Raw genomic sequence first — 17,168 nt, forward strand, 5'->3', positions numbered from 1 at the left:
TTAGTGCAGCTCTTGTGAAATGGAACGCAACTTGAAGGCTATATTCATTTGAGCTTTAATCGATACACATAAGACAAGCCCCTTCACTGTCCATTTTTAAAACTCGTCTTAAAACCCATTTTTATTCCCTGACTTTTAACCCAGCAGGAGACTCTGTTTCTGTTATTGTTTTAATTGTTTTAATATTGTTATTGTTTATCATTGTTTTTACATTGTTCTTATGTTTTATGCCTCATATTTGGTGTTGTTACTCATGTACAGCACTTTGTTTCAGCCACGGCTGTTTTAAAGGGCTTTATAAATAAAGTTGAGTTGAGTTGAGTTGATAGTTTGGGCAATCTAAAGAAGAATAATTTACACAATGGATAACATTAAAAAGATGTCAAACATAATGAGCAGTGCAGCATGCTTTATGCAACCTAGTGAACCCAAATCAAAGTTCCTTCAGTCAGAGGCTTCTTCAGCTCAGCTGTATGGAAGGTCATTCTTGTTAACAGCAACAGCCTTACATGGTGACTCTTTATGATGAGTATTTATTCATTTGTTTAAACTTTCAATAAGTTGCTGTTACACTCTAACAATATAATATACCTTTGAGGACTGATTAAGCTATTTTTGTTTCAATAAATTTTCAAATGATCTGATGTCTCACAGTTGAGTCCAGAATCCAAAACCTAGTTGTTGTTTTTTTTCTTCTGAAAGAAGGAGAAAAGAGAAGAAAAAGGTTTAAAGAATAAAACTTCTCCACCTCCACATTAATCTCTATCAATAATCATATGATGTCATATGTTAAATATAGACTCACTGAACCAGTAATTTTACTTTAATACTTCAGCTACATTGATGTTCACTTAAACACTCGGGATTTTTACTCGGCATACAGCATTCTTCATTTTCTGTATGAAATGTGTTAAAACAGCAACAGAAGTAACAGCAGACGGTGGAGCACATGCAGACAACAATCAATTTGAGGATCAAGTTTCATCACCATCATGGGCAGAGAATGCTTCAGGAGCAAGATAAGTTTAAAGTCACTGTAACTGTAACTGCTCCTCTGGTTGCTCCTCCACCCTTCTTTTTTTCTTTTTTTTATTTAAATTTTGTCTTATTCTCTGCTTCGAATTTGAAATTCAGGGCTGTTTGCATGACCTCACTAACTGGCAGAGGAGTACCACATCCCTCTCCCCCTCTCAGTCCCTCCCTCACTTTCCAACATCTAAATATGCGGTGGTGTTTGAATAGAGCTTCTTTCTGTGCTCCTACCCAGGCAAGAGTGAGAGGCACCTGGAGTCGCTGACACCGGGAGTGCTGCAGCATCAACGGTACGTTTACAGCTCACCACTGGACTCCCTAACAAGGAATATTGTGAGAAGGTATTAGAGGATACTTTCACACTTGCCCATCTTCTATTTGGAAGACAGGTAATGATTTAAGTGCTCAGACCTCGAGCTGAAGGTAACTTTTGTTTTAGTTTTTTAGTACCTCTGTTCACTGGTAAGTTAACCATAACAGAAGTACTTTGGAATTCATCAACAATTTGCTTTACAAATCATTATCAATATTTATATTTTGATTAATTTCGGTTTGACTCCACTACTTTGATAGAAAAGCCACGATTATCACATTTATGTAGGGAGTTTGTATTTCAAATGGCTTCACTATTGTATTAAAAATTGTTGCCAGTTATGTGTTAATTACTAATAAGTTCATGTCAGTCTTTGAGGCACATAAAGTCATGGAGTTGTCCGTTTTTTAAAGGATCACTTCACATATTAAGTGATCATATTCAGTTTATAGCTTGCGATAACAAAAGGCAAAAGTTTGCTTGCTAGTGGCAAGTTCAGGTGTGTCTAAGAATTCTAACCACCTTCCCTGAGTGGCAATTTATTTTGTTTTAAAGATACTTTTAAAGTTGTGAGAAGATGAATGTATCTCGACACTTACTGCTAAAGATAAAGAGAGATGTATTGTAAAATACAACAGAGTTTTTTTGTTTGTTTGCTTGTTACAGTTTCACACAGTTTTGGGTTATAAGCGTCTGATCACTGTTAAAACAGTTATGGGGCATTGTGAGAAACTGGCAACGAGTATCATCCTGTTACTATGGTTACATCAGGCTGCACAAGTACACGTTGTGAATTGTAATTCTCAGATGCTGAAATAAACAATTGACAAAGGGTTCAGTTAAGCAAATGCCTTATGTCTTTGTTTTATTTGGTATGATTTAGGACTTTAGATATTTTCACGTCACCCATCAGCGTGTGTGCCTGTGTCCACGTGTGTATATCTTTGACATATTCTTCTACTGAAGTATGCCTTTCATTTGCGACTGCTCAGCACGTTGGCATGTACTAACACACCCGTAAGCACCTGTGACTGTGAATTTTGTGCTCTCCAGTTCACTGTACAACGGTCTGAGTGTGTTCACAAACACAGGCCTTACAGTAAGTGTCAAAAGTGCTGTATGCACACACACCTCATGCGTTTTCTTTACCAGAGGCATCCGACGTGCGTCCCCTCACATCCCCTTGGTGATCTATGAGTGTTGGTCTGTGTTTCTTTTTGCGTATACATATCAATGTCAGCTCTGTTCTGCTGCGGAAGGTTAGAGGAGAGTGGGTGGATGGGGAGGTGGTGGAGATGTGTGTGCGTTTGGGAGGGAGGGGGTTGTCTTTGGATGCCCGCCTTGTGTTTACCTTGGCAGGGTCGCACCTTTCAGGGCCCCGCCCCTGTTCACTGCTGGAACAGACAGAGGCCTTATTGCCCTCCACCTCAGCTGGGAGCAAGACATACCACAGACCTGGGGAGCAGCAGCCACCTCACTGACTGAATGGGCACACTGTGGAGAAGTGGCTCATTGACTTGAACTGGCCTGGAGAGATATGCTCACCAATGCTAGCGCACGTCATGAAGTTGGCACAGTTTAAAGGATGCATTTAAAGAGAGTGAAGGATCAGCTAAATGTTTAGCATGAACTGAAGAGGCAAGGAGCTGGTCGGCTTGGCCAGAGTCTTTTGGTGTCTTAATGTATCATACGATAGAGGGCAAACTTTGATTGTTGGCTGGTTATGGCTACCTCTAACAACTACTGAAAAGACCAACCTAACAGTGATTTATGATTCTGTAACTTCATGTAAATTAATTCAAAATGCAGCCCTTTCAGACAGAATAAAGAGATGTACTGCTAAAGAATCACCTTACATTTACAGAGGCATGTCCTATTCAACTTCTTATCAAGCTCTCAGGAGATAAGAGACACCAACACAAGAAAAACAAAGAGTATCTTCCCCATGACATGCAGCATATTATTTTCTGTTGATTGTAAAATAATTTTAAAAAAAGAACGATGAACTGGTTTTTGTTCTAAATATTTTTTACCAAGATTCAAAATGTACTCTTGCTGTCATCTTTGCACCACACGTGAAAAATGTGCATGGGACAAAGTTGTTGGAAGTTAATTTGTGAAAATCACAACTATGCTAGTGCCCCACAGAAGTTAAGCATCAGCCCAACAATCTTTGAGAAACTCTTTGAGAAATATGGGAGATTCATATTATTCCAGGGTGGATTTGTCCATCTGTCTGCGTTGTGCTTTGTGGTATTTTCATGTTTCCTGCATAAATGGGCCAACATTCACTCTCAGACAGATCTTAGTCAGCAGGCCAAATATGAGTCCTACTGTACTGTATGTGCTGGATCTGTGGAACTCTGAGAATGGGAGCAGCCCACAAACACACGACCCCCCCCCCCACACACACACACACACACACACACATTCATCCATGCAGTATGTAGTGCTCACAGAGGTGTACAAAATGTAGCACAATGTCTCACCACAAAAAAAATGCATTTCAATATGTAGGCATATGTATTATGCTAGCTTCCTTTTCTTTTACTCCTTTTTTTTCTATCTCAGCTGGGTCAATGCAAACGCTTCAGGTTTATTGGTTATAAATGTCCCTCTGTGGCTGTTGGAATGAGCTGGGCTCGCTCTGCAGCCTGTCCAGGGCCCTGTGAATGCAGCACAATGAAGGTTCAGTTGAGCCTTGCAACGGCTCCATATGCCTGAGTGTGTTGCACGTCACAGCAACGGAAAGTTAAGACAAAATAAGCAATGTGGTAACCTGGCTCTGACAGGAGTGAGACTGTGATATTGAAGCCTGCCTGATAAGTACTAATGTGCCAGTTGCTGATATGTTTTCTGAATTTCTTGTAATAGCAAAAAAATTGACTAAAAAAACAAAAATAAAAATAACTCTGATAAAGTATTTAGGGACAGTAGGCTTTTCTTTTTCACATTGTGTGTTCGCGTGTGTATAAATACATTATATGGTTCACAGACTTCTGCAGTAAGACTATTTATGGTAGTTAACTGAACCTGATTCTTTCTCATGAGGATGCAAACATCCTTGAAATGAAAATGCTAACATGCTGATGTTTCACAGTATGCTAGTTTAGTATGCTAAAGGTTGCTAATTATCAGAAGGAACACACTTGAGGTAGATGGGCATTTTGCATAGTTTTGCAAGTCTATACTTTGTCATATGACAAGTAGTGACCTGAACATGTTTGATAAAAAGTCCTGGGTTGCTACAAATGGTCCCATGGGGAATATGCATGCGATTACAATACACCGTATCATATACAAAAATGGTATATAGGCTACTGATTTTCCTATAGGCTTGCTCTTGAGACACTTCACTGCAAACCATTATTGTCTCACTCATGAATGGCACAGACTTCCTCACATAGACAACATTTTATTTCATAAGGAGTCCCCCCCCCCCAAAAAAACCCCAGACACAGTTCAAACTGGAGGACAAACCCAGCTTCAACTTTCATTACTTTAGTTTTAACAAATGGAAAGAAAAAAGAGTTGAATGAATCATACTACTGCCTAACGGCCTGAACTAATTTTAGCAGTAAACATACATTTCCTGTGTACAGAAACAGAGGGGCTTTCATTCCATAGCAGGCATTTCCAAACCTTTTCGGATACCCACAACGTTCTATTTCCATTTTAGCAAATAAGGCTGATGTAATACCTAAATTCACTGTTTATTTTGGATAACATGGATTATGAATATAAGTACGTATGTACAGTAGTTGGAAAACAGTAGCACACAGAAGCAGAGGAAATAGAAAAAAAACAATCATTAACACTTGAATCATTAGTTATTCACATAAATATCTGGAAAATTATCATTGTTTTCCAGCTTATCTTTGCTTTGCTTATTCTCTTATTGTAATTCAATGTGACTTGTTATTAGAGGAGTCTTTCATTAATCATTTTTATCGATAGAAATTGAATTCCTGTCTCCTGTACTTGTCAGGTAATCATGACACTCCTGCTTCTGCTGTGTGTGTCCTTGCCCATCATCTCTGCAACATTACCATTTGAACTCCATGATGGTAAGTGGCTGCTGACAAAGTGTTGAATTAATGCAGACTTGTCACAATTTTGTGATTATGGGTCATCTATAAATGATAACATGGATGCTAGATGAATGAAACATGTCTTGGTTGGAACATGCCCTATAGGTGAAGTTTTCTTTACTATTCCCAGAGGCTGTGCCACATAATCCAGACATTTTAAATCACTGGAAAAGATACTTAGAATTTACATTTAATTCTAAATAAAATCACTCATGACTATTTGAAGGTAAAGTTCATAATATCTTGAGTTAGCCAGGATTCAAAATGTTGAGTATGATCAAATAGCTAAGTCAGATAAGTCAGTAAATAAGACTCATATCCAGACATCTACAATGAACATCCCAGCTGTAGTGAAATGTTGATATACATCCCACTTAGTTATGATACCATGTTTCTCACAAGCAACAGCCATTTTATACCAGGTTAACAATGGCCTTAAGTTGGATTAAGTTAATATTTCAGTCAGTCAGTGCCACTAATTGCTAAGTTTTGATTGACCATCTAGAAGTAGCCCAAAAAATCTGTTCTTCATGAACATGTCAGAACTTCTTGTGTTTTCAAATATTTCAAAATCCCCACATTTCTATGTCATTACCCATTTTACATTAACTCTGATAGACTGGACATTGTGTTATTTTGCACCCTGAATGCATACTGAGAAAAACATTTTCTATCTTCACCCCAGCCATGGATGGTACATTGAGGGTCAGCATCCCTGTAGAGATGCCTCTCCGTCCTCTGCTGGGTGCAAAGGTAGTGGTGCCATGTTACTTCCAGGACAACACTGTCAATGACCCTGGAGCCCCGCCCACCACCCCACTCTCCCACCGCATCAAATGGACCTACACCACCAAGGAGAAAGTTGTCACGATACTGGTGGCATCAGAAGGGAAGGTTCAAGTGGAGACAGAGTATCTGGACAGAGTGACGCTGATCAACTACCCGCTGGTTCCTACAGATGCCACCATGGAAATCACAGAGCTGAGGTCCAGAGATTCTGGCACTTACCGGTGCGAGGTGATCCATGGCATCGAGGACAGCTATGACTCCGTGGACATCCAGGTTCAGGGTACGTTTCAGAATTATTCACTACAGTCCCAAGTGTCATCACTTTGTGTTGAAATGCCAAACTCACTCTTAAATGCTCTCAGACTGAATGTTAACAGAATAATCTTTTTATACCTTTAGAAACCTTTTCCAAGTTATCAGCTGTGCTTTATTGTTGATTGGTAATACACAAAGAGAGATGTAAGTGGGAAAAGTCATTTTCAGTGGAGAATTCACCAGCAGGCACAATAAAGTTTACCATTTACTCACTTTGTGTATCTCACAGGTATTGTGTTCCACTACCGTGCCATCTCCACTCGCTACACCCTTACATTTGAGAAAGCCAAAGCAGCCTGCATCCAGAACAGTGCCACCATCGCCACTCCAGCCCAGCTCCAGGCTGCTTACGATGACGGATACCACCAGTGTGATGCTGGATGGCTTTCCGATCAGACGGTCAGGTACAGTACAATTCACCCATTTACTCATCAAAGTCCTAAACTGCTAACCAAAGTTTCAAAGGCCTGAAGAACATCATCAAGGTAGGTCTGTCCAACTCATTTTGAGGTTCTGATTGACCTAATCTCCATGCCTTTGGTCTGTGTGAGTAAACCAGACTGGTCAGATGTGGTGCACAAAGGCACAGGGAGTCCATCCATTGGAGGGATGTTAATGACTTTCTTGTGAGTTCAAATGTCCAATCTTCGATGATCCTTTGTATTACTGTTAAAAAACATTTGCTCTGGACAGAGATACTTAAACATAGAAATAAAGGTCGTGTCAGGATTCTGTGCAAAAAACAAAACATCCAGACCTATTCTTGGGTACATTACAGTGGAGTCTTGTCAACTCTGCGGTTGCCAGGTAACAAGAGGAGACTGGCTAAAATCTAGTGTGGCACATTACCCTCTATAAAACAGAAAATCGCTCTTTCTGCATATCAGATAAATGGAGAGAACACAACGTGTTAGTTACTGAGATTTTCAGGGGCTAGTTGCTGGATCTTGTTTCTTCATATGCATGAGCCAGACTAGATGTTTCAGTCTTTATGTTTATATCTGTTTTGAAGAATCATAATTAGGATCTTTGCTACTTTGCCTGGCTATCAGAACTCAGAACACAATCACGAACTTTGATTAATCCTGATGCAATAAAGATCAGAGAAAGAAATCATGCAGCTTAAGAATTCGTATCAGACGACTGAAGTGTACAAAATCTCTTTTGTCGTCTCAAGGTACCCGATCCATGAGCCACGGGAGCGTTGCTTTGGAGATAAGGAAACCTTCCCTGGAGTGAGAACCTATGGTGTTAGAGATGCTAACGAGACCTACGACGTGTATTGCTTTGCTGAGAAAATGTTAGGTACGGTCATCTAGCAAGCGCAACGACTCCTGAAATCTCCTCAGTGTCAACACAAGTGCATACTTTCACATTAGTGTGTTTTCCTCTCCTCTTCAATCCTCTCTCCTCCCAGGTAGAGTCTTTTACTCTTTGTCTGTGAAGAAGTTTACGTTCTATGAAGCACAAGATCAGTGTGTCAAACTTGGTGCCAGGCTGGCCACAACTGGAGAGCTTTACCTTGCCTGGAAGGGAGGCATGGATGTCTGTAACGCTGGTTGGCTTGCAGACCGGAGCGTACGCTACCCAATCAATATCGCCAGGCCTCAGTGTGGAGGGGGGCTCCTGGGAGTGAGAACAGTCTACCTGTTCCAAAACCAGACAGGATACCCCTACCCAGACTCTCAGTATGATGCCATCTGCTTTCAAGGTTAGTTCAGGCCAAACAGTTTCAGAGTTTCAGTAATTTGGGGATGTCTTTTTTTTTTTTTTTAATGTCTGAGGTCTTTTTGCATAAGTGGAGTATAGATCTCAACATCTGTCTGCTATACAGTAAAGCCAAACTGTAAAAATGTGTCTGTCATGCAATGTATTCTCTTCAGCTGGTGAAGGTGAAGGTGCTGTTACTGGGAGGACCACACCTTTCCCAGACATTATCCGCATCACGCCTGCCCCTCGTCCATATCCAGGCCTAACCCCTGAACCTGGAGTTGAGAGCAGGGGTGATGGTGTGGAAATTATCTCCCCATTGCCAGTTCCACCCAGTGTGACCGACACTTACGCTAAAATTACTCCTGTCATACGCGAGCATGGATTGGATCTGACAGGTGAAGCTGTTACCATGGCTCCCACAGGTACGTTTGTATTGTACATGATCAATGACAAAATCATTTGCAACTTGTTTATTTTTCTAGATTTGGAAAGAAAAAAGTTATGCAGGCAACTTCAAGGAAATTTTGATTGATTTCTCTGAAGGATGTGGTACCGCTGGTAGTACAAAATTTAGGAGTACTACTACAAAACTTTAGTTTAGGAGGTAAAGAAGAGAAGAATAAAAAGCTCTGCATGAGATGACACTTTCTTGTCTTCCCTCCTTCTTCTATCCAAGGTGTTGTGTTCCACTACCGTCCCATCACCGGTCGGTATACTTTGACCTTTTTGGAGGCTCAGCTGGCCTGCAAGAGTATTGGGGCGGTCATCGCCAGTCCTCAGCAGCTGCAGGCAGCCTTTGAGAAAGGCCTGCACCAGTGTGATGCAGGCTGGCTGCGTGACCAAACTGTCCAGTGAGTGTGAGGACCAATACATCAGCTTACCATAGTGTGCAGGACTATCAAAGGGACTTCCCTTTGATATGATTAATTTTGACTATAAATTTTAAATCAGGGAGCATCCTGACTGCAACTCAAATCATGACACCAAATCGTTCAAGCACTTTTACACCATTTTAAGACCATGATTATAAACGAGAAGAGTGGATTATCATATTTGTAAAACGCAAAAGATTCCACAATTTATTATCAAATGGGGAAAAAAATCCTTATAAATTGTACTGTCATTCACTTTTACTCTCAGGTACCCAATTGTGTCACCAAGAGAAAACTGTGCTGGTAACCTGCTTCACCTCCCAGGAGTGAGATCCTATGGCCTGAGACCAGCTAGTGAACGTCATGATGTATTTTGTTATGTAGAACGCCTTAGAGGTGAACAATCTTTACCATGATTTACAATGATTTACAATGGATGGAATTTTTAATGTTGATACCTATCAACTGCTGCAATGCTTAAACTCCCTTATCCTTTCTGCCAGGTGAGGTTTTCTTCACCAGCGACTATGACAGTTTCTCTTATGAGGAGGCTGTGCAGCACTGTGAGAAACTCAATACCACCCTCGCCACCCCTGGGGAGTTATACGCCGCCTGGAATCAGGGACTCGACAAGTGCCGGCCAGGCTGGCTGATGGACCGCAGCGTCCGCTACCCCATCACGACTTCCAGGTCTCAATGCGGAGGTGGCCAGGTCGGCGTCCACATCATCTATGCCTTCCCCAACCAGACGGGATTCCCTGATGAGCACTCACGCTACGATGCCTACTGTTTTAGAGGTAGGAATGGGTTAGATGTAGTTTTTTATTACAGACCAGAAAAACGTTTAACTTTTTGCTAAGGGGCCATGCTAGAAAAAGTGCAGAACAACCAGCTTAAAGCACTGGATATACAGTTGAAATAGGGAGACAAACTTTGGAATAAAGGACACATAAAAAATGCAGTAAATTAAAAGTTAACTTAAAGTAGTGAACAGAAGCTGTACATTGTTATCAGAGTTATATTAGTCAAGTAAATTGGCTTTGCAATGCTGTTTGTGTGAAAACAATCAGAATTCTTTAGAAGAGTCTATTCCTGCTGTTTGTCTTTTTCAGCTGAAACAACGAAAATTGTTCGTGTTGAAAATGAAACCAGAGTAAATCTGACATTAGTGACTGATGGTGTCATCAACAAGACAACAATCACAGTTGATTATTTTGCTCCCACTGGTAAGTCAGATGTTTATTTTTTAATGTCATTAAAGTTGATATGCTTCTTCTTCTTCTTCTTCTTCTTCTTCTTCTTCTTCTTCTTCTTCTTCTTCTTCTTCTTCTTCTTCTTCTTTTTCTTTGGTGATTCTAATTTTGGTGATTACCAGTTGGATCTAAATGCTGACATCTGTCTTTTCTGTCATTTGTTTGTAGATAAAACACCTGTGGGCTACAATGAAACTGAAACCAGTATAAATATAACCGAAACCGAGTTTATTAACAAGACAACCTTCACAACTCAACACGTGGCTCCTTCAGGTGAGAAAGCTTGACACACAGTCTCTATCGATCAATTATACTGACCTATTGATTGATTGGAGATTGTGATAAACCTGTTTTACCCTTTTGGCCAATTGACCAAAGGCTCTGTTTTTTAGCATCAGTTTAATGATTAAACCATTTGATAATAATTTATTAACGTTTCTAATAGCAGACCAAATGACTGGTTGTAAAAAGAATTAATCAATGGATTACAATTGTAATTACTGTATACAGAACTTGAACAATGAACAATTAGATATTTTCATAACCTGACAAATGGAAAAGTAAATGTTCTCAAATATTTAGAAATAATTTTAAAAGTACTACTAAATAATTTACTCACCATTCTTGAAGCCTAAAATCAAATCTCATGAGCCCTTTATGGACCATGTCACCAGTTTTTACCAATAATTAAGAAATAACAAAAGCATCTAATATGTCCTTCTCTGTATTCACAACATTTTTTTTCTAAGTGAGACACATTTTGCCTCCAGTCCCAATTGATGTGTCAGGATCTGGTTCAGCTGAACATTCAGCCAGCGGGGAGACCTCCGGTGAATCCGTAAGCTCAAGCACCAGCGGTGACGCGTCTGGGTCAGGGCAGCACATCACCTTCAGTGGACACACTGATGTCTACTCAGGAGACCAGTCTGCCTCTGGAGGTCCAGAGGAGGCAGAGAGGAAAAGTGCCTATATCCTCACGTCTGGAGATTTGGGAAGTGCATCCGGATCGGCATCTGGATCCGGACAGGGACTTGACAGACAATACTCTGGCTTCATCACATCAGAATCAGGTTTCGCCAGTGGAAGTGGGGACGGTAGTGGTAGTGGTGTAGGACCAATGGTTATCATGGTGGATGGAGACATGGTGGAGTTAACAAAAACTGAGCAAAAGCCCACTGGGCAGGAACTAGGCCAGGGAGGGATCGATATCAGCAGTGGCCTATTAGAATCAAGTGTGTCCGGATCAGGAGAAATTTCTGGGTCCAGCTCTGATGAGTTTTCTGGCATTTCGTTTGTCAACCAAAGTGGCGTTGACCTGACTGAGCAACAGTCTGGAGAGCAAGAAGTGTCTGGATATCGTCCTTTTGAATCGGGTTTCTACAGTGGCTTCCCCAGTGGTTTTCCATCCGGTGTTTCAGGTAGTGGCTCTGCCTCTGGAGACTCCTTCCAACATCGCGGTGATCAGGAGGGTCCTGCAGGACTTACAGCAACCCTAGATACGGCCTACGCCAACCCCACCACAGCACCATCAGTGTCATTCGCAACTCCTGCTGTTGTGGAGCAGCCTGAAGTTGTGGAAGGTATGAGTTCTAGGTGGTTCAGTTGCCGTTCTTGTGAAAAAACACTGTAGCTTATCGTATACCTTTCAGCAATATTAACTGCCATCTTCACATTTTGGAAGATAAACTCTTTTGCCCACCATTGTATTTTAACTGTTCTGATGAACTGCCACTACATAATCAGCCACAGTGTTTAAACTGAAGTGACTTTCTCTCTGCAGCCAAAAACGAAAAGAAGAAAAGATAGATGTTCCTTTTTGTCCGAATGTGTGTAGTTGTGCAGGGCTGTCCCGAGGGCTGGATGGAGTTCAGGGGCAGCTGTTACTTCCACTCTGAGAAGAGAAAGACCTGGTCTGAGGCAGAGCAACGCTGTCAAGAATTCAACTCCCACCTGGTCAGCATTAACTCCCAGGAAGAGCAGCAGTTTGTCAACTGTGAGTAGCTGTTTGAGCGCAAATTGGTGCCCTTAACATAGGACGTCTGTGAGTGGGAAGATGGTGGAGGGATCATGTTCTTGATAACAGAAATGTTTTACTCAAATGAGATGTCAGCGAAAACACATTACAGGGTGCCGTGGGGATAACATGTTTTGCTTGTTTAAGAGGTTAAAATGTTTGTCTTGTTACTCCACAGCATATGGTCAGGACTACCAATGGATTGGACTTAACGACCAAGATGTGCAGAATGAGTTCCGCTGGACAGATGGTCGTCCTCTAGTGAGTTTGCTTGGACATTGCGGACTGTTCAGTTGTGTACACAGGAACCCAATACTTCTAACTGAATGAATTTCTTTGTGTCATGAAAAGCAGTTATCATAGAATTGCCACTTTTTACATCGTATAAAAGTTACTGATTTACATTTTACATTTTGCTTTTTTCACCAAAATCCTGTTTTTATAATGCCATGATTAGACCTTTGAGAACTGGAGGCCAAACCAGCCAGATAACTACTTTGGCTCAGGGGAGGATTGCGTGGTGTTAACCTGGCATGAGGAGGGCCGTTGGAATGATGTGCCCTGCAACTACGAGCTTCCATTCACCTGCAAGATGAGTCCCGGTGAGCTTACTCGCTTGGGAGGAATTTCTCCTGAATACGTGATTATAGCAATTTGTGCAAGCAGGAAAACATGTGATTTCCACAGTTTTGCTCACTGTCTTTGGAAAAACAAACCACGTCATGTAGCTCAATGGGTTTACCATGCAAACCAGAATGGAGCCTTGCAGACCACCGATCTAATTAGGCAAAATAATAGGAATCCAGCGTAATGCACACTCTCTAAATTGGCTTTTACTTGAGAAATAATTCCCCAATTGCTATCTTTCAACAGAAAGCTACATACATTTGAAATCAGAAACCTTGGTTGAGTTTACATAGAATTTCTTAATCATCTTTCAATTTTTTTTGTAACTTGTGTCAGTCATGTGTGGAGCTCCTCCCGAGGTAGAACACGGCAGGCCGATGGGCAGCAGCAGAGAGCTCTACCCCATCAAGTCTGCAGTTCGTTACCAGTGTGACGCAGGCTACACACAGCGCCGCCTGCCTATCATACACTGTATGGCGAATGGGCAGTGGGAAGAGCCACAAGTGGAGTGCACAAAAGGTGAGTTTAAAGGGAATATCTAAATATGGATTCACCAAGCATATGGTGGAGAAAACAAATTGCTGTTTGTATATTATAGGCACTCTCTACAGAGTTGACAGACAAAGGGGAACACAGGCAGCAAAGTTTCTTGGTAGATCAGAGGCTGAAGACAATAGCCAAGTTTCCACCGCCATTTTCCTTAGTAGTCTCTTTCTGTGACCTGTGGGAGTTGAATGGTCAAACTGCACCTACATCCAAGTCATTTACATTGTCATTTCAAAAGCAATGCCCCCTAATGCTTAACCCTAACCAGCCAAATTGGATGTAGATGGAGCTGGATTTGGGTTAAGTTTTAAGATTCAACCACAGGTGGCGGCCAGGCACATTTTTTTTTTTTTGTTTGTTTTTTTGTTGCACCTTCAGAAAAAAAGATAAGATCGTGTCATGTGATTTTTCCTTTTTTGAAAGACTTGATGTATATTAGGAGGAATAAAACCCACTTTAACGTTAAAAAGACGCGATTCACCAGCCGTTTTCCGTCTAAGCCAGCAAATAAACTCAAGTGGCTGCTCGGCATCATATTTTGTCCCAGATATTCCCAAACCAGGAGTAATTCTTGCAGAAAACCTTTTTGTATTTTTCTCTTTATGGATGTCCACCACAGTGTTTGCTGTCAATTTTGCTCAGGTAACTGCTCTAGTTTCTGGTGCAGGCAATTACTTTTGAATTACAACCAGTGCCAACTTATCCGCCCTCCACCCTCTGTTGACACTACGCAGCCTAGTTTATTTCAGTCAGTGGAACCCTTTCGGATTTCACATTTCTATTTCGCAGCTTTTTAAAAGATTGCATCAAATTTGCTCTACTATTGGATGAAAACCCTGCTTTTGTAGCTTACTGTCAACAAACTAAATCCCAAGGAAGCCTGCTAAGCTTTTACTGATTGGTGAACAAGAAATGGAGACGCTAAACCAAAGCAGAAGGTTTAAATCTTGATACAAATGGTACATAAATTATTAACTGTGTAGAATTCTGTGAAAAAGGCAGGTATAATGTAATTAACTCAGCCTAATATTTAAGATTACATTGATGTCTGCTAGATTTTTCCCAACTATTCACCCTCTGGGTCATTTCTGAGGCATTTGTAAGTCTTTTGGCGATTCATGTTGATATGATGTCATCAGTATGCATACCTTTTCTCCCCCCAGCCAACGCCGACAGTAACAAGCTACACAAAAGGTCCCTTAAGACGAGAAGTAAAGGTGTCAGCAGCCAACAGAAACAGAGGAAACTGCTCTGAGCAGCACTGAAAGGACATACAACAGAGAACCACAAAGGACCCCTCTTTTAAAGCGCATGGACACTAATGCAAATGGCCGACCAAAAAGATAGCATGCCCTACCTAAAGCACATTTAGAAAGTGATAGTAGAACTGACTGACGTTTTGGATCTTTGACTGTCCCCCAGAACCCTCTGAAAGCAGATTTTTTTCTTTTCTTCAATAGCATCTAATCTATAATCCAATATTTGACATTTTCTTGCTCGCTGTACATGTTGATATTTTTTCCGGAATCAGTTCTCAGCACTGCAGATTTAAAGAAACTGTCAAATAATCCTATAAGTGATCACTTGATAGTTTCAAAACAGATAAGTTAGTGCTTTCAAATTCAAACAGATTTTGTTGTGTTGCTGGGATATTTTTCTAGACCTCTGTTTCTTAGTAGTTTTTCTTTTTTCTTTTTTTGGTCTCAGACTCTAAGGACATCCTTGGTTAATTTCAGATTGGTAAAATAAATCGATCCTTACAATCTAGGCCAACATAGTGATCAGCCATTGTGATTGTGACACTTATACAGGACACATATGGTTGTTTCATCCGAATTGTAAGAAGAGGCCCTGAGGCTCACAACATATCCTGCTGCTTTAAATCTGAGAAAGGGGCAGGGGAAAAAAACGCAAACACATTTCAAGCATTTCATCTTGTCACATCCTCAAGTTTGACATCTACTCCGTCATAAGACCAGCACAGTATCTGATATACTAATATGATTGTGCTGTTTCATTTGATGATGAATATAAATCCAAGTTCGCGACATGATCTTAGTGCCAAGAGCCTGGATTGAAATTATCAGCATTCACGCACTTTTGAAGACTTCTTCCATTTTTGAGCTGATCATTTTGAATTCAGTGCACTTTGAACAGTGAAAAAGAAAAAAAAAAAATCCTATTTTTTTTTATTACTTAGACATATCAAGCAAGAACTATTTTGGATTTCTGCCAGTGGGGGCTACCAGGATGGTGCACAACTCCAACTTAGCAGGTCATCTAATTGTATCAAAGATGCACATTCATTTTTCTAGGTTGGGGAGCAATCTAGTGGGTTGCCCTCTGTCAACACTGGCAGGAGAATCATGAATTTAGTGTTTGTTTTGTGATGAGTTCCTCACTGTAAATATACTCACATCCATTTTGAACAGCAGGATCTGTTGATAACCTACAGAGCAGAATATGTCATCGTCTACAGATTTGTTGACTTGGTTAGTTCTCAGAGCCAGCTGTACAGAACAAGACAAGTCCATTTATTTTCTTTGAATTAAAGCCTCAGACATCCTTGTGGAAACGTTTCTGGCCGTGTTTCACGTGACGGTGTTATCAACACGTTTCTTAAACACTTAAGAAATTAGAAGCAGTACAGCCAGTGGAAATGCTGAAAATGATGTGGGGCAGCTCGACGTGCACAAAGAGGCTGTAAAATGTTGACGATGGCCCTTTATGGTCAAGATTTTCTTCAACTCTAAGAGTAGCCAGATGCTTTAATTTGCATCTGACGTCTCACGGAACAACTGACGCGTCACACAGGCTTGAATAGACACACACATATTTCACTAAACACTTCGGAATATAACAGTGAATGTACAACTTTTAATGCTTTATACAAGCAAATGAAAGACACAGGTCCACATGGTTGAAACTGGCATATGTGGGGGTGTGTGCAGAATATGGTTATGTTTCACCATGAGAGAGGCCCTTCACGCATTGTGTTTAGAGGACAGCTGAAGACAAATGGCTTAGAAATGTGTGTGGGTCTGTATCAGTGTTTGTGATTCACTGGTTTCTTAAATAAACTGAAATATTTTAAATAAACCACGATATGAGCACATAGACATAATTTCTGTTGTGACTTTGTTCTGATTCTGAATCCTGATGTGAACACACAGTTTACTGTACTATGCCGTACCAAATAAAACTTGGAATAACTCGTCTCGGTGAAGTCATTGTCTGAGTTGCAAACCTATCACCCTTCGACCCCAGAAACAACAACTGTAAAGGGGCTTTTTGCATTGTGTGTTACTAAGTCAATGAGAATCGTGTGCTAAAAACGTTCTGCTATTTTCCTGGAAACGGTTTTCCTTAGAGCAGCAACACTTGAGGTAAACTCGGCGGAGCCACATGCACAACCCTGGCGTTTTGTTTGTTTTTCCTTCCTGTGCAACCGAATCATGAAACAACATACGATAAATAGCTCCTTCATCAGCCCCCACAGCAGCTACCTTCATCACTGGAGTCACCGTGAACAGACCTGCTCTGTGTGCATGTGTGTGTCTTAACAGGATGAGCAGTGTTGTGTGTGTATGAGCTCATGTGTGG

At 40.9% G+C, this 17,168-nt stretch overlaps 1 protein-coding gene across 2 annotated transcripts; it reads left to right on the forward strand.

The window, feature by feature from the left end:
* The first annotated feature begins 1,215 nt into the window (after positions 1 to 1,215).
* Positions 1,216 to 16,780, forward strand: acanb (aggrecan b). 2 transcript variants are annotated; one of them, XM_075470422.1, is made up of 18 exons: positions 1,216 to 1,322; positions 5,334 to 5,412; positions 6,122 to 6,505; positions 6,770 to 6,944; positions 7,718 to 7,845; positions 7,958 to 8,251; positions 8,424 to 8,675; positions 8,930 to 9,104; positions 9,394 to 9,521; positions 9,629 to 9,922; positions 10,238 to 10,351; positions 10,547 to 10,651; positions 11,128 to 11,958; positions 12,213 to 12,371; positions 12,571 to 12,653; positions 12,850 to 12,994; positions 13,356 to 13,538; positions 14,729 to 16,780. In XM_075470422.1, exons 2-18 carry the CDS (start codon positions 5,340 to 5,342, stop codon positions 14,818 to 14,820), a joined length of 3,615 nt encoding a protein of 1,204 aa, XP_075326537.1. In that variant the 5' UTR covers positions 1,216 to 1,322; positions 5,334 to 5,339; the 3' UTR covers positions 14,821 to 16,780. The 2 variants fall into 2 exon arrangements, with proteins under 2 accessions (XP_075326537.1, XP_075326538.1); XM_075470423.1 differs by having other exon boundaries at positions 11,149 to 11,958.
* Positions 16,781 to 17,168: the final 388 nt, after the last annotated feature.

Source organism: Odontesthes bonariensis, chromosome 7 (genome assembly GCF_027942865.1).
Source record: "Odontesthes bonariensis isolate fOdoBon6 chromosome 7, fOdoBon6.hap1, whole genome shotgun sequence".
In the NCBI taxonomy this organism is placed as follows: domain Eukaryota; kingdom Metazoa; phylum Chordata; class Actinopteri; order Atheriniformes; family Atherinopsidae; genus Odontesthes; species Odontesthes bonariensis.